Source organism: Phyllopteryx taeniolatus, chromosome 3 (genome assembly GCF_024500385.1).
Source record: "Phyllopteryx taeniolatus isolate TA_2022b chromosome 3, UOR_Ptae_1.2, whole genome shotgun sequence".
NCBI lineage: Eukaryota > Metazoa > Chordata > Actinopteri > Syngnathiformes > Syngnathidae > Phyllopteryx > Phyllopteryx taeniolatus.
This window is the reverse complement of record NC_084504.1, coordinates 25,814,623-25,832,751: the sequence shown is the minus strand read 5'-3', so window position 1 is coordinate 25,832,751 and position 18,129 is coordinate 25,814,623. Positions and strand designations below refer to the sequence as shown.

Sequence of the window (18,129 nt, the reverse complement as noted above, 5' to 3'; positions counted from 1 at the left end):
GATTTCATTTGCTTTTGAGTAAGTAAGTGATAGGCTACGACGAGTCTAATCTATGTACCAATTCGGGTTAAACTGCTCCAGAAACAAAGGACCCCGTGAATGTCTTTGCTGCAGTGTTGATGATTTTGTAGCAAAAACGGGAACGACATTTAGTATGGCGGTAGTATGGCTACAAATGTTTGTCCCGGAAGGCCCGAGGGATGGAAATCAGCACAAATGGAATAGGATCCTTACTTTTGAAAATAACAATGCACCATTCATCATCTGCATGCGTCTCCATGTGCTTTCTCCCCATTTGCAATGCATTTTTGCTGGCTTCGGCATTAATTCAGTTTATAGTACCCCAGAGGAAAAATAATGAGTATAAGATGGATGTATATAAATAAATACAGGCTGTCGGTGCAATTATGTTTATTTTTGTTTTTTTGTGGATCAATGGACAGTACAGTGGAAGAGGAGTTGGGTGCCTCACAGTTCTGTGTTTGAATCTTGGCTACGGGCTTGTCTGGTGTTTGTGTTCTCTCCGTCCATTCGTGGGTTTTGTAAGGGTAACATGGCTTCCACCCGCATTACCAAAACATGCATGGTAGGTTCACTGAAGACTCAATTGTCCATAGGTGTGAATGTCAATGGTTGTTGGCCTGTATATGCCCTGTTACTGGCTGGTGACGAGTCAAGGGTGTACCGCGCATCTCGCCCAAACTCACCTGGGATACGCTCCAGCTCACCTGCCACCCGGATGATTACAAGCTGTGCAGAAAGTGGATGGCAGGATGTCCTTTTTTCCTCTTTAGTGCCATAAATACATTGCCATATTGCCTACTCTGGAGTCACTGCGATGGATTTAAATTTTTTGGGGGGGAAAAACCGCTGAGTGATGTCATCATCATAATCCATCATCATGTGCTCATGAAGGAGCCTGTCGTGCCCTTGTAATAACCAGCGAACAATTAATAAAACGTCGCTATTCATTACAAGCCCGTCATGACTGACTGACCCATATTTAAAACAGACGCAAAAAAACCCACAGTGGTCCTCAGTGGAGTTTCCCTTAGGACTGCCCGCTGCCAATCGGTTTACAGATGGAGGAGTTTTATTATGTTCTTTATGACATTCTAACTGACTCGCTGTTCTTCGGGAAGGCGGCTTATACGTGTACATTAGTAATAAATAGGACTCGTAGTCCATGGTGGCGGGAGACGACTGAGAAGAGAACTCAAGGGATGTGAACTAGATTCACGTAGGAGAGTGGCACCTCCAAAGTGGAACACAATCTGGTTGCAGCTTTAACAAATTTTTCCCATGGGAAATAATATTTTATTATGTATATTTCAGTCCTCTATAAAACCTTAAACTCTAAAGGCATTGTTTTAAGTAACATTTTTAATTGTGAAATACATACTTAATATATATTCAAGTAAAAATGACAAGTCTACTAACTTAGCATTTGCCTGGCAACATTAAGGTGGGTGTGATTGAGATTTCATGACTTATGTTAGGGCATGATGGCCATCTCGATTCCAGCTTTCTGTGTGGCGTTTGCATGTTCTCCTTGTACTTGCCTGGGTTTCCTCAGTGTACTCCAGCTTCCTCCCACATTCCGAAAACATGTATTGTAGGTTCATTGAAGACTCTAAATTGTCATTAAGTGGGAATTTGAGTGTGAATGATTATTCATCTATGAGTGCCCTACGATTGGCTGGCAACCAGTCAAGGGTGTCTCTCGCTTAAAATCAGCTGGGATAGGCTCCAGCTCACCCTGTGACCAAAGCCCTATAGAAAATAGATGGGTATTTAATTATTGTATGGCTCATATTGTAATGAGCAGACAGAACCTGTCACAGTAAGCTCCATTTCCAATTCTACGCTTATTTTTCACACTTTTGTTTTGGTTTTCTTCATTAGTGACAAAGTCACAAAAACGCCAAATAAAAGCACTAATCTTCAAGATGCTCACTGAGCTGATGTCTCATGGGATTTGCCACCGTCATGCTTGATGATGATTTTAAGTTTGTTTGACTTTTGAGATTTTGGAGGTTCTATTGTATACAGGGAGTGGATCTGAGGGGCTGTTTGGTGTGGAAGTTTGTCTACTGATGATAAAACAGGATGCAGGAAAAATTAGGACAACTCTGCAGCACTACTATGTGAGTGTGTGGGCAGATGAGAGAAAAAAAATTGGTAATAAGTTAATTTGACAGAGCGAGGCGTAAGGTGAATGCCACGTTGATCCAATCATTGGCTTCTCTAATCATATGTACTGTATATTTAAAACACATTACTGCTGTCTATTTGTGTACAGACGGGCTTATTATGAGCGATGCCTGCATGCAGGCGGACGTAGGCGCTTCTGTTTGGGTTCTTTTTCTTATATTGGCTTCTCTTTGTGGGCACAGTCTCTGTATATTACTCTATTTCTTGCTAAATCGAGTATTGAGTGATTTCCTCTTAAGTCCCAGCTTCAGCAGCCTGCGTCAAGGTCACAGAGGATGGCTATTTAGACACTGATCTGCTTCTGTCAGGAAGCCCCCAGAGTCTGTGATGACTGTACCGGGGTGTAGAGGACAAGAGGACAGGGTGAGAGAGGGCGGGGAGACAAAGAGAATGATGGTAGTAACAGAAGAGGGTCATGGCTGGAAGGGAAAAGGAGGGCTGCAAAGATGTGGGTTGAGAGGATAAGTAAGAACAAGTATGTTGATGTACCAATATTTTTCTATATTACTGTACTTAAGATTGCAGCACATTTGCCAAGTGGTTAGCATGTCTGCGTCACAGTTCTGAGATTTGGGGTTTGAATTTCAGCTCCGGCCTTCTTGTGTGGAATTTCACTCAAATCGGCCTGTTTTGTGGGGGCAGTCCTGTCACATGCTAATGAACTACTGCACACCCAGTTATCTCAACTGCGGGACCAGTGAGCTTTCATTACTATGACAACCAGGGTGGCGCTGTAGCAGGTTTCACTGAGGGTGAATAAAAAAGCCACTCGTGGAGGCAGGACTTCAATCAAAAGCTGCCGGATTACCTAAATAAACCTAAATAAAAAGAGAACACAATCATTTGCAGATCCTTTTCAGCTATAGTCAATTGAATACACAAAATAAAAACGAGATTTAATGTTCAAACTGATAAACGTTGTTTTTTAAATATATATTATAAATATTCCCTCATTTTGAATTTGATGCCTGCAACACATTCTAAAAAAGCTGTGACAGGGGTATGTTTACCGCTGTGTTACATCACCTTTCCTTTTAAAAACACTCAATAAGTGTTTGGGAACTCAGGACACATTGTTGAAGCTTTGTAGGTGGAATTCTTTCCGATTCTTGCTTGATGTACAACTTCAGTTGCTCAACAGTCCGGGGTCTCCGTTGTTCTATTTTACGCTTCATAATGCACCACACATTTTCATTGGGAGACAGGTCTGGACTGCTGGTAGGCACTCTTTTACTACCAAGCCACGTCATTGCAAAATGTGGCTTGGCATTGTCCTGCTCAAATAAACAGGGACGTCCCTGAAAAAGACGTTGCTTGGATGGCAGCATATGTTGCTCCAAAACCTGTATGTACCTTTCAGCATTAATGGTTCCTTCACAGATGTGCAAGTTACCCATGCCATGGGCACTAACACACCCCCGTACCATCACACATGCTGGCTTTTGTACTTTGCGCTGATAACAATCCAGATGGTCAACTCAAGTTTATTTGTATAGCCCTTAATCACAAAAAAAAAGTCTCAAAGGGCTTCACAGCCCCACAGCGAACAAAGATTGAAAACATCCGCTGATCTAAAACCCCCAATCGGACAAGGGAAAACTCAAAACCCCATTTGGGGAGAAAAGAAGAAACCTTGAGAAGGTATCTTGCCTATGTAGTGTATTCAATTGAATATAGGTTGAAAAGGATTTGCAAATCATTGTATTCAGTTTGTATTTACGTCCCAACTTCATTGGTATTGGGGTTTGTAGTATGCATGTTCTTTCAATACTTGCAGATCCCACATTCCAAGAACATGCAGGTTAATTGAAGACTCAAAATAGTCACCTCAAATTGGAACAAAGAGTACAGAAATAAAATTAGATTATGAGTCTTGTACTACTTCACCGAAAGCATTATTATTAGATCACATGCAGAAGCCTGTGCATTGTTATTTTGAATGTTTGACATAATCCGAAGTAAGCAGCTCGCATTCAAATCTGTTGCAGCAGTGTCGTGAGTTTTGAGATGCTCGAGGGATTTGAATTGTTGAGTAAGACTTTTAGATTATTTCAGTGCTGCGCCAGGCGGAGATAATACACCGTTGATGCAGGAGTGAGCCAGGGCTTTACCATTGCTGGGAAAATTGTTAACCATATCCGAAGTCGACCTTAGATGCTCCACTAAATCGCTAGATTGAGTAGGATTTTCTAGCACATGAATGCCATGGAATTCTCTGGGTACATGCATGTTAGGTAGGTTAAGTGAAGACTAGAATGGTTGTTTGTCAGTTTGTGCCCTAGCAACCAATCCAAGGTGCACTTCACCTCTCACACAAAGTCAGTTGGGATAGACTCTGGTTGTATAATAAGGATAAGCAGTTGACAAAATGGATGGACTGATGGATGGATAACCATGGAAAACAACAAAATATTATCACTTCAGGGAAGATATGCAGAGGGGGAATCCTCCAGTTGCAGCTCTCCCTGACATGTAATGTGACATTTGTGATGTGTACAAATCTGTATGTCTCCTATCAGTGCTTCAGGCCAAATCCTCCTTAATGTTCAGCATTAATCAAAAGAATGAGCTTAAAGACGCACAAGGTTCTTAAACCGTCTGACTTCAGTGCTTGACAGCCGGATTTCAAGGTTTGATTCTAATCCGGTTTAAGTTTTTAACAACATTAGGGAGTACCGGAATGTATTATCTTTTGTACCTGATGTGGTTTAAGTTTTTCAACAAAATTAGGGAGTAGCAGAATGGATTGTCTTTTGTTCTTGCATACATTCAACCTCACTCAACATTAAAAAAATTCTTTTTCCATTGACATCCAGCCATTCAGTTTCTATTGTTCTTGTTCTCATTTGTTTGAGGGTGGGCTGGACCATAACCTCGCTAACTTTGAGCATAAACCCTGCACTGGTTGTCAGCTAATTATAGAGGAACTTTCCCGTTTAGATCAATTATATTTGGAATCATTTGTTCCCCTGAGTCCAAAGTGTAACCATCATACAACGGGATATGATTATTATTTTTTTAAACATAACAAATGTAATGTAGACACACAAAACACCCTATGTTTTGATACCAAGTGACAAGCATATGGGAGCTAATGTACAAAGTCACGTAATATCCAAATCAAAGTCCTTTGTTCACAAAATGTTGGTTGGGAATTAGAAAACCAGTAATGCTGTATGACTTAATATCACACCTCCTCAGATGATGTCTAAACAGTATGGACAGTAGGGCTGCACAATATTTAGTTTGCGCATCGTCATCACGATGTAAGTGTGGTCACATTGCAAGGTCTGCTGCGACATTGGTGTTCAAGAATACACAGTGAATCAACTGTAATATTAAAAAAGATCAGCAGAGGGACCTGTTTGGACATGCTAATAGAAAGAATGTACGCCTGCTGCATTTCCTATTTAGCGCTACAGAATGAAACGAGGCAGGCAGGCGGCAGCTGCGTGAGTGTGTGAGGTGCATTCAGGGACACTGCATAAATGGTGTGAATGTGTTTTTTTGCTTTAGTTAAAACACTGTTTTGCTTTAGTTAAAACACTGTATGACCACACTGTGATATGGAATTTATTCTGATTTGTAATATGAGTAGATACTTTATTTATTATCAATGTTATCAAGTTATCAATGTTCTTTCACCATCGTTCCTGTCATGCTGTGTTGCGTGTTTTTGTTTGCACATTAAGGACAAAAGTCCTGTTTTGTTTTAATTTCTCATTTAAAAAAAACAAAAAAAACATTCAGTCACCTCACGCTTTTCCTCATGTTTTTGAGATTGTAGGGTGAAAGCTGCAGCTGGCTACTAGTGTGGACTGAATGGCTGGCAAAAATGGGGAAACGAAATGCCAGCATTCTGAGGGTAATAGCCCGTAAGCAACATTGAAAAAAACAAATAAAAAAACAAACTATGAACTGGTTCATTTTTAGGCCGGTAAACTTAGTTCAAAATTTTTAATTATGAACTGAACTAGTTCATTTTTGGAACGATGAACAGAACTTTGAACTAATTTGTGTAGAAAATTAACTTTCCCGACACTAATGCTGTATTATTACACTTAGCAATATATATCACAGGTTTGGAAAAAAAAGATTGCAAAGTCATTTTTTTCTAATATCATTATTTTTTTCTAATAATGTACAGTTTTGCTGGACTGGGGCAAGGCCATTTATGACGACGTGATTAAGAGAGTGACAGTAATTCCTAAGGGACATTTACCACCTCCAGGGACTGAAACTTTATTAAAAATGACCCTACTTCAAGACAGCCCAATGTCAAAAAGTAACAAAAGAAACACTTTTGTGCTTGTTTGATGATAAAACGTCTCCATGATTCCTAAAAACAAATACTAATCCTTCAGGAACCTCTCCTCTAAAGTTTTGTCTGAATAGAATGTGGACTGAAGCACAAGTCATTCCAGAAAGAAACGAGTACGAGAGCTTTTGACCAGGTAGATTGAGACGAAGAATGACACTTGGGTAAATAACGGTGTGGAAAGGAAGCGGAAAAGTGAGGAGAATGTGCTGGAGTGCAGGGTAAAGAAAAAAAAGTAAAGTGAGTGAGGAAGAAGAAGAGGAGGAGGAGAAGGAGGAGGAGGGGAACAAAACCTGTTGAAGGGAATTGAGGGCCTGGCGGAAGACTGCTGGAGAAAAATGAATAAATGTAAGAGAGAACTATGAAGCAAAAAAGGAGAACCAAGAGAAGGGGGTGGCTGCATTTAAGGCAGGGAGAAAGAAATCTTCAAAAAGTTTAACTTGCGGAGGCATTGTGGCATATTAAAGGAATACATATGAGAGCCGAAAGCCGTCATGTGAACAATCTGGTTTTAGGGAGAGCAGAATGGAGGAGTCAAACTCTTGCCAAGGGTACCTGTACAGATGAACAGTTTTGTCCAAAGCAAAAGGTTGTAGTATGCAGACTGACCGAAGAGAGCCAGCAATGTGCCGCAGTGCATTCAGACTGCTGTAAAATGAAAAGAAGAAGGAAGCTAGGCTAGCAGTTAACATCTAGTAACTCCACTGCAGTTGCAACTCTTGGCCTGTGGTAAGCAACATTACATAGATGCTCAACCTGTTTGTTGTAGTTTACATTTTCTTACTTGAGAATCTTTCATTTATTAGAAAATGTACTGCTAGCCCTTTGCAAACTATAATCCCAAAACACTTTAATAGCATTTCAAATGCTTACAAACATCTTCAAACATTGCTGTACCCCTAGAAATACACTACATTAAATAGGTTACAGCAAAGCACATAGATGCATGATGTATAGTACCCGTATATCCATGTCAGTAATTCTGATGATTATGATAAATAATTACTGTAGCAGTGAAGTCAGGTGTAAAAGAATGAACAATTGACTGCATAGCAAAGCGCAGGAGTTACACTGATGGTGTAAACACTTTTGGGGCAGCCTGTGTTGGTGTGAAACCAGCAGTTATTTTTGCCATCCGCTGCGTGTTTGGTTGATTTGATGTTTTTTTTTTTGGAGTGGTTATGATCAACATTAAGCCAAACCATTATTTCTCTCAATTAAAGAGATGCAATGTTACAATAAATATCATACGTACAATAGACAGCGCTCCCGCTGGGAACTCCATCGTTCTGCTGGGGAACTTCGGTCCTCACGTGGGCAATGACAGTGAGACCTGGAGGGGCGTGATTGGGAGAAACGCCCCACCCCCCGATCAGAACCCGAGTGGTGTTCTGTTATTGGACTTCTGTGCTCACCATGGATTGTCCATAACGAACACCATGTTCAAGCATAAGGGTGTCCACACGTGCACTTGGTACCAGGACACCCAAGGTCGCAGTTCGATGATCGACTTTGTGGTCGTGTCATCGGACTTGCGGCTGCATGTCTTGGACACTTGGGTGAAGAGAGGGGCGGAGCTGTCAATAGATCACCACCTGGTGGTGAGTTGGCTCCGATGGTGGGGGAAGATGCCAGTCCGGCCTCGCAGACCCAAATGTATTGTGAGGGTCTGCTGGGAACGTCTGACAGAATCCCCTGTCAGAAGGACCTGTTTCAACTCCCACCTCCGGCAGAACTTCACCCATGTCTCGGGGGAGGCGGGGGACATTGAGTCCGAGTGGACCATGTTCCACGCCTCCATTGCTGAGGCGGCTGACTGGAGCTGTGGCCTTAAGGTAGTCGATGCCTGTCGTGGGGGCAATCCCCGAACCCGTTGGTGGACACCAGCGGTGAGGGATGCCCTCAAGCTGAAGGAGGAGTCCTATCGGGCTTTTTTGTTCTGTGGGACTCCTGAGGCAGCTGATGGGTACCGGCTGTCCAAGCGGAATGCAACTTTGGTGGTTGCTGAGGCAAAAACTCTGACGTGGGAGGAGTTTGGTAGAACTATTTCCGAATGGCTTTGAGGAAATTCTGGTCCACCATCCGGCGTCTCAGGAGGGGGAAGCAGTGCACCATCAACACTGTGTATAGTGGGGATGGATGCGATTCACCCGGAGTTCCTAAAGGCTCTGGATGTTGTGGGGCTGTCGCATGTACATCGGGGACAGTGCCCCTGGATTGGCAGACTGGGGTGGTGGTCCCCCTTTTTAAAAAGGGGGACCGGAGGATGTGTTCCAACTACAGGGGGATCACACTCCTCAGCCTCCCTAGTAAGGTCTATTCAGGGGTGCTTGAGAGGAGGGTCCGTCGGGAAGTCGAATCTCAAATTCAGGAAGAGCAGTGCTTTCGTCCTGGCCGTGGAACAGTAGACCAGCTCTACACCATCGGCAGGGTCCTCGAGGGGGCATGGGAGTTCGCCCAACCAGTGTACATGTGTTTTGTGGACTTGGAGAAGGCGTTCGACCGTGTCTCTCGGTTAGTTCTGTGGGGGGTGCTTCGGGAGTATGGGGTACCGAACCCCCTGATACGGGCTGTTCGGTCCCTGTCGGACCGGTGTCAGAGTTTGGTCCACATTGCCGGGAGTAAATTGGACTCGTTTCTGGTGAGGGTTGGACTCTGCCAAGGCTGCCCTTTGTCATCGAATTTCTAGGCGCAGCCGAGGCGTAGAGGGGGTCCGGTTTGGTGGCCTCAGTATTGCATCTCTCCTTTTTGCAGATGATGTGGTTCTGCTGGCTTCATCAAGCCGTGATCTCTAACTCTCAATGGAGCCGAGTGTGAAGCGGCTGGGATGAGAATCAGCACCTCCAAATCTGAGACCATGGTCCTCAGTTGGAAAAGGGTGAAGTGCCCTCTCCGGGTCGGTGATGAGATCCTGCCCCAAGTGGAGGAGTTCAAATATCTTGGGGTCTTGTTCACGGGTGAGGGAAGAATGGAACGGGAGGTCGACAGGCGGATCGGTGCAGTGTCTGCAATGATGCGGACTTTGTATTGGTCCGTTGTGGTGAAGAAGGAGCTAAGCCAAAAGGCGAAGCTCTCGATTTCCCAGTTGATCTCACCTATGGGCACGAGCTGTGGGTCGTGACCGAAAGAACAAGATCCCGGATACAAGCGGCCGAAATTAGTTTCCTCCGCAGGGTGTCCGGGCTATCCCTTAGAGAAGCACGGTCATCCAGGAGGGGCTCAGAGCAGAGCCGCTGCTCCTTCGCATTGGGAGGAGCCAGATGAGGTTGCTTGGGCATCTGATTAGGATGCCTCCCCCGGACCCCTCCCTGATGAGGTGTTCTGGGCACGTCCCACCAGGAGGAGACCCCGGGGATGACCCAGGACACGCTGGAGAGACTACGTCTCTCGGCTGGCCTGAGGACACCTCGGGATCCCCTCGGAAGAGCTGGAGGAAGTGGTTGGGAGAGGGAAGTCTGGGCGTCCCTGCTGAGGCTGCTGCCCTTGTGAACCGACCTCGGATAAGTGGAGGAAAACGGATGGATTGACAATAGACAGTGTTTTGACAAACCATCGGTACTCCAATGTTTGGTCCGTCATCCCAAGGTTCCAGGAGATGGACAGAAATATGTCAGACATGAACGCAGACAGGCTCAGTGTGTTTCTGTATCCAAGGTGGAGGCTATATTAGCCTTAACACGCCGTACGCCACATGGAAATCTGTCAGGATAATCTTCGGAGCCTTCAGATAATTGGGCTTTTGCTGACTTTGGTCAGAAAGTGGCTCAAAATCGGATTACCTTTCTGTGTAGCCTGCCTGATTTACACCTAGGAATCCTCTGGGTTGCCACATTAACTTGACCCCAAACAAACGACCGCTTGCCTAGGTGACTGCAGGCTGAGAAACAAAGCCGTCAACTGTCCGTCCTTTAACGGGATCTGTCACTGAGTGACTGAATGGCGACTGGCCTTTAGGTGAATTGGCTACTTTCGGATAGTGCTCGAGTTGTTGGCTAATGATGGGGGAGATGGGGGCACGGTGCAAAGGCTCCACCCACCTACAGTTCATTTGTGTGAGAGGACGCAAAGCCAAGGCTATCAGCATTAGCGCTCTGCAATGTGCGAACGAGGCCGAGCCGACTACTTCGGGGGGGAAACAGACATTCTGGCAGTAGCAACGACCTTGGCGGAGCTATGGTGACAGCGTGACAAAGGACTCAGGGTGCGAAGTGAACTATGACTGGAAATTCCTCCCAGCCGCTTGCCTCCTTGACGATGGAGCAAATTAATGTAGGAACCCGTAATGAAAGAAGGTGAGAGAGGTGGCAAAGGAAAAATTTCTCACTTGCATTAGTCAGGTTACTTTGGGGATTTCTTCATTAATACACTGATGGATGTACCGGCTTTTTCGCTATCAGTTGGTCTGCGTACACATGGCGCTGTGTTGCAAAGTAAATGTATGCAGTAAACCGCACAAGATGCAGTTTTAACAAGGAGCAAACGAATGGGCTCGTCGTTATGCAGGAAGAAAAAGTGTTTTTTGACATTACATGCAAATTTATAAATTAGATACGGTCTATAAAAGCTCAACTTTTCCCACGTTATGCTTTGTTATTATTGCAATCTTTTATTGACTTACATCTTAACCTTTCTTCTCTTTTCTCAATTTGGGGTCCTTTTGTGCATAGATGAGCCTTCTCCAATTTTCAGGCTCATTTTCTTTTAAGTTTTGGCCTAGTTCTTATGGACGGATGCCCTTCCTGACTCCAACCCTCCTTATTTATCCGGGGTTTGGACTGACACTCAGTTGGGCTGGGTTGTCCCACCCCTGTCCCCCAGAGGCTAAGATCGGTTAGGGTTAGAGTTTTAGTTTTCACATTCATTTGGCCTGCATATGCATGCTACCATGTTACAGAGAAAATGTATGCAGATATTGCTGCGTGTAAGTGGCTGGGTGTGAGCTGTGGCTGACCGATTCATAAAAATGAATGATGTGAGCCACAGATTTACGTAATCTCGAGGGGATTTCCATGACGTCATTGATGAAGTATATGCAATCTGCACATTTATGCTGCAGTTACATTGGCAGATGAAAGATGCACATTTGGAAGAGGCCTTATTCCGATCTGAAGATATACATAATCCCTGCAGATGAAGGAAGGGGTCTATATTTGTACAAGCACATATTTGGAATCGTAGTCAACACTGTTACAATTTCTGACAAGTCAAACAGGAGTTTATGTGACAAATTTGTTTTGAAGGACATTGGGAATAGGCCAAAACATACTAAAATGGCCACTTCAAACCAAAATGACTTTCCAAGCATGGCATTTCTGTTTCTACAATGAAATCCAATCATGTCCTCATTGCGTCAATATATAGCAGCCACACGATGTAACATCACTAAATTCTTAATGAGCCAAAATCAAATCTATTTGCTGACCCTAAGTTGAGACGTGCCCTTAGTGCATATAAACAAATAGTACATAAAGCTTGGTTCATGATTATTCCTCCATTTGGTAAACGATCTATAAAGATAAATTGCTCGGCCTTTTGATGTTTTGATGTTTGAACTGATGGCACAAAAACGTAGGAAGTAAATTAATAAATGTAGAACAAAAACTCATTCTTTCTGTTGACAAACCCTACTCCCGCTCCTCCTCGTGGCTTTTAATTGCACTGTCGGCATCCCAAGTCCTTTTAAAGCTGCGCAAGGACGAATACATTTATTTTGGTGCTCTTTGTCAAAGAACAAACAAGGAAAGGAATAGCAAAACACTTGAACAACAGAGGACGTTTTATCAATGTTTCTCAGTGAAAACAAATTAGACACTGTTTTTTTGGGTTTTTTTTGGATGCTGCATCCATTCAAATTGGCCACACGGTGTTTTGGAAAGCCATAGGCCGTGGGATTCAACGTGTGTGAGCGGTTCCCCAGTTCATCTCGTCTCTTTGTAGTCATTGTCACACACTACAATGGTTGACTCAACAGGACTATATGTATGTTGCACTCAAATGTACGATTTTCATGCATTTGTGTTTCATTTAGAGCAGCGAGACAACAAAGAATCATGGTCCACATATGTTGACATCTATCTTGGATATGAATTTGACTGATCAGACCGTGACCTTTCAAATCGTTATAATATAAAGAGAAACTCGAGCTGTAGATATGAATGTGTTGGCTTTTGTTTCTTACTTAAAGTAACATCGGAACCACAATGTTGTAGTAGTGCTTCCCCCAGGGAGGACTTTTTTATGGGCTCTCGTGTTAAATTGTCAGCCAATCGTTAGCATGTGTGATTATAGAACAAATTGATGGTTGCCAGGCGGCACGGTGACCGACTGGTTAGAGCGTCAGCCACACAGTTCTGTGGACCCGGGTTCAATCCCCGGCCCCGTCTGTGTGGAGTTTGTATGTTCTCCCTGTGCCTGCGTGGGTTTTCTCCGGGCACTCCGGTTTCCTCCCACATCCCCAAAACATGCATTAATTGGAGGCTCTAAATTGCCCGTAGGTGTGAATGTGAGTGCGGATGGTTGTTTGTTTGTATGTCCCCTGCGATTGGCTGGCAACTCGTTCAGGGTGTACCCCGCCTCCTGCCCGATGACAGCTGGGATAGGCTCCAGCACGCCCGCGACCCTAGTGAGGAGAAGCGGTAAAGAAAATGGATGGATGGATGGATGATGGTTGCCATGGTCTGAGCAATTTCACCGCAAGTCACTGCTCATCTATATTGCATTGTTATTATTAAAAGAACAAATAATCAGAGAGAAGGTGTTTACTGTTGTCAAGTGCTGATGTTTCCCATTATTGAAGGATGCATATTTCATGAGGGCTTCTGATGAAGCAGCAGTTGATTTGAAGTTTACGGCCGCCTTCAAACTGCAGTCGCATTTCAAACTTGGTGTCCTTTTGAAGGTTAATTAAATTTAGTGCAAAGTGAATTAGGACATGACATCAGGTTGTCGATATGCGGTAGAACACTTGCTTTTTTATGGATATCAAAATAATGAAAATAGGAAGAATCTGGAGAGTAAGCAAGTCAGTATCATAAATCCTTCATTAACTGTGCAGGCAATTTACACAAGTAAATATATAATATGTAATCCATCCATTTTCTATTCCGATTATACTCACTTGGGTTGCGGGTGAAGTGGAACTGACTTGGGCGAGAGGCCGGATACACTATGTAATGGTCGCCAGCCAATTGCAGTGCACATACACTATATTGCCAAAAGTATTCTCTCATCAGCCTTGACTCAGATATGAATTTAAGTGATCCCATTCTTAATCCATAGGGTTTAATATGACATCGATCCACTCTCTGCAGTGATAACAGATTAACCTATTCTGGGAAGGTTTTCCACAAGGTTTAAGAGTGTGTTTATGGGAATTTAGGACCATTTTTCCAGAAGCGCATTTGTGAGGTCACTCACTGATGTTGGACGAGAGGGCCTGGCTGTCAGTCTCTACTCTAATGTATCCAAAAGTGTTCTACGGGGTTCAGGTTAGGATTGTGCAGGCCTGTCAAATTCATCCACATCAAAATCTCTCATCCGTGTCTTTACGAACCTTGATTTGTGCACTGATGCACAGTCATGTTGGAACAGGAAGGGACCATCTCCAAACTGTTCCCATAAAATTTGAAATGTCCAAAATATTAGCCCCTGAGCTCCAGTGAAAGGAACTCTGAATGCTTCAGCATACCAAGAGATTTTGGACAGTCACACAGTTTGACGAATACCCCTTCCTGTTCCAACATCTCTGTGCACCAATGCACAAAGCAAGGTCCATAAAGACATGGATGAGAGAATTGGATGAACTTGATTGGCCTGCACAGAGTACTGCCCTCAGTCAGATAGAACGCCTTTGGGTTGATTTCAAGCGGACACTGAGCCAGGCCTTCTCGTCCAATATCCGTGTGTGACCTCACAAATATCCTCCTGGAAGAATAGTAAAAAATTCCCATAAACTCACTCCTAAACCTTGTTGAAAGCCTTCCCACAAGAGTTGAAACTGTTGCAGCTGCAAACATCACTGACTGCACCCCGTGCATTTCAATGACAGAGACGCTCCACGCTTTCCCCTCTATCCAGCCACAGGTGCTTATGAAATTATAAATAAGTTTCAGACTCATCACACTTATCCCTTCTTCTCCAGGCACTATATGTTCTGTCTCGGTTCCGTTTGTGTTTTAAACTTGTATGTTTTTTCTGTCAAATTTCAATTCTATGACGACATACTGGTCAACATTGTGAACAGTTTTCGGCTAAGTCATGTGTTTATCAAATATGGATTAGCTGCTAGCTAAGCATTATCATAGATTTGCTAGAAGATTTCATCATACTGAAGTGATCTAATATTTTCTAGATTTTGTACTGTTTCCATTTATCATATCCCAAAGCATTATCTTTCTACTCTATGTGGGATTTCGGAGCAATTTGCTTTGCTGTGCGAGCGTGAGACTCTTCTCATTGAGCAATACAACACCAATTACAGGCACAGCTTTGCCAACTTCATCAGTGAGTGTAACCTTTCTGGTTATTAATATAACCCGCAGTCAATTGCACTCTCTCACACACACGCACACACTGTCCAGTCATTGCACTTCAGTGCGCCTCGTCGAACGCAATTAGTGGCCCTGTGGTTTCTGGGTATGTAAGTAATGAAAGGCTACAAGGAAAACTGTTTAATTTTTGCTTGTACTGTATAATCTGATGGATTTTTGCAAAACATCCAACACAAAAAAACATGAAAAATGCATGTCTTACTAAAGAATTGATCACTTCCTTCTTTTGTTTCCTTGATAGGCGCCATCTTCGACAAGTCGGCGCGGAAGGACGACGAGGTGTTTCGCCTTGCCGTGGCGGACCTCAACCTGAACAATGAGATCTTGGAGACAGAGAAGATCACCATCTCTGTGGAATTCGTGGACGGGAACAACCCATTCCAGGCTGTGCAAGAAGGTACGGAGCTTTGTTGTTGTAGTGCTGTTCATTCAGTCTCAACTAGTATGCTGTCTAAAGAAGTCAACATTATGTCAGCCATGAGAAGTTAATACCCCTTCTATATTTTGCTGATTTTTTTATTTTTATTTTAAAATTTTTGTAGCAAAAAAATTTACGGGTTTTTGCAGTTTATTTCCTCACTGTAATCCATGCTATGGAACAACCCCTGCATGTTGTGCTAAATACAAGGCTTTTCTCTCATAAAATGATGACTTTCTCCTTGTAATATTTTTTGGTGAAACCACTTTTCTATAGAGGTCTACTGGTCACTTTATTCTCGTCTTTGTTCTCATAACATTTCAGATTTCTCTCATATGTCATATATTCTCAATATGAGTTTTTTAAATTTTGTTATTGTTTTTGTAAAATCATGACTTTTTAAGAGAAGCGAAAGAGATTTTTTTGTAATAATAAGGACTTTATTGTACTGAAAGTAAGATTCTTTATTATTTTTGTAACGGCAACATAATAACCTAGACAATACATGAAGCATAGCTTTTTTCTTATAATCTCACAAATTGCTTCTTATAACATTGACTTTTCATCGTAGAACCACTTTATTTTCTCCATCTACCTGTATTTATTTTACTTTACTCTCCTTCTGATTTGATCTTTTTTGAGTGTGTCCCTCAACACACAGACACACACACACATATATATATATATTTATCCATATCCATCCATCCATCCATCCATTTTATGAGCCGCTTCTCCTCACTAGGGTCGCAGGTATATATATATATATATATATATATATATATATATATATATATATATATATTATATATATGTGTATACATACGTATGTATATATATGTATACATATATATATATGTATGTTTATATGTATGTATATATGCATATGTATATATGTATATGCATATGTATATATATATATATGTATATGTTTATGTATACATGTATATATGTATATGTTTATGTGTACATGTATATATGTATATGTATGTTTATATTTATATCTATATGTATATATGTGTATATCTTTATGTATATATCTATATGTATACACAGATATATACACACATATATATATATATATATATATATATATATATATATGTGTGTGTGTGTGTATATATATGTGTGTGTGTATGTGGAATAACTTACAATTCAAAAAGCAACTGTTATATGAAAATACCACCTTACTCTTGTCAGTTTTTTATTCTTATAGATATACTGCTACTTCGACTTTCCATACTGTTTCTTTCCAAAATGGCTTAAAAACAAATCCTGATATGCTGCTTTTAATTTCAATTTAGGCAGAAATTTTTTTATTTTTATTTTTATTTGCAATCTTAATGCTAGTCCTCGCTGGCCTCAAGTGATTCACATTTATGGGTTGCACAGTGAATACAGCTTGGCCTTCCTTCCTGTCGCCTGGTGCTGAACAGACCACCACTTTGTCTGCCAGTCTCATAGATGGCCTGCCCTTCTGTATTTGGCTCACTGGCTACACAGCTAGCAAACACTTGCCCATGTTGGTCAAGGGAGGATGGGACCATTCAGAAGCAGAATCAAAAGACAAATGTACTGCTTGTTCCTCTTCCTGGTTGTCCATACAGTATTTGCATAATGTCTGGAAAATCTCCATAAATTATCTCTCTGGTGCATTCACATTCCTTTGCTGATTGGTTTATACAGGAAGAAATTTAGATTCCGATTATACTACTGTAGAACCCATCCATCCATTTTCAACACCGCTTATCCTGGTTAGGGTCGCGGGACGCTGGAGCCTATCCCAGCTGACTTCGGGCGAAAGGCGGACTACACCCTGAACTGGTGGCCAGTCAGTCGCAGGGCACATATAGACACGGACAACCATTCGCACTCACATTCACACCGTCACTGAGTGGGAACTGAACCCACGCTGCCTGCATCAAAGTCAGGCGAGTGTACCACTACACCATCAGTGACTACTGTAGAACCTCCAAAGTCAAACAATCTGGACCAGAATGTTCTGGAAAAAAAAATCCTCAACAGACAAACAAAATCACTGTGCATTACATCGACAAATCTCGGAAAACTTCATCTTTTTTTGAAGAAATGTTCACTGTCTGGTAAACTGCATGTGGCACGTTCAGACGGCAGAATAGACATCATGGTTAGAAAAAAAAAAAAGTTCACTCAGAAATCAAATTTTTGCTTGCAACACAGCAAAAAAATAAAAACTAAATAAATAAATAAATCAACCGGGTAACTGCTTCTCACTCCAAAAACTCAATTGGGGTACATGTAAGGCAAGGTACCACTGTCCTTGTATGGCAGTTAGGAATGTTAAAATAGTACATTAAAGATTGTCTCTATAGTTAATAAATGTGCTATAAATTTTCTACAGGGGAAAAGTTGAAACAGATGGTGTTTAAATGTGGAGCTTTCACTCTATGTAAAATACAAAACCTCCCCAGAGTATTTCCATGATACTAATGCGGGTCATAAAAAATGTCTATAACAATAGAGCCGCCCAACTGGATTTTAATTCGCAACGAATTATCTGTTTAAAAGCTTTATCCAAATGATTTACTGCATTCACTTCCATGAGGGGTTTTCATGTGCGTGTGTGTGTGGTTATACGTGTGTCTTTGTGAGTG

At 42.2% G+C, this 18,129-nt stretch overlaps 1 protein-coding gene across 6 annotated transcripts in view; it reads left to right on the top strand.

Annotated features, from left to right (window-relative positions):
• Positions 1 to 18,129, top strand: part of grid2 (glutamate receptor, ionotropic, delta 2) — a 456,195-nt gene that overhangs the window by 65,774 nt on the left and 372,292 nt on the right. For all 6 annotated transcript variants that reach the window (XR_009787777.1, XR_009787779.1, XR_009787778.1 and 3 more), the window contains exon 2: positions 15,323 to 15,478. Coding sequence is in view for 3 of the 6 variants with exons in the window: in XM_061767886.1 (XP_061623870.1) it covers positions 15,323 to 15,478 (156 nt within the window). In the remaining 3 variants the exon portion in view is untranslated. The remainder of the gene's footprint in view (positions 1 to 15,322; positions 15,479 to 18,129) is intronic.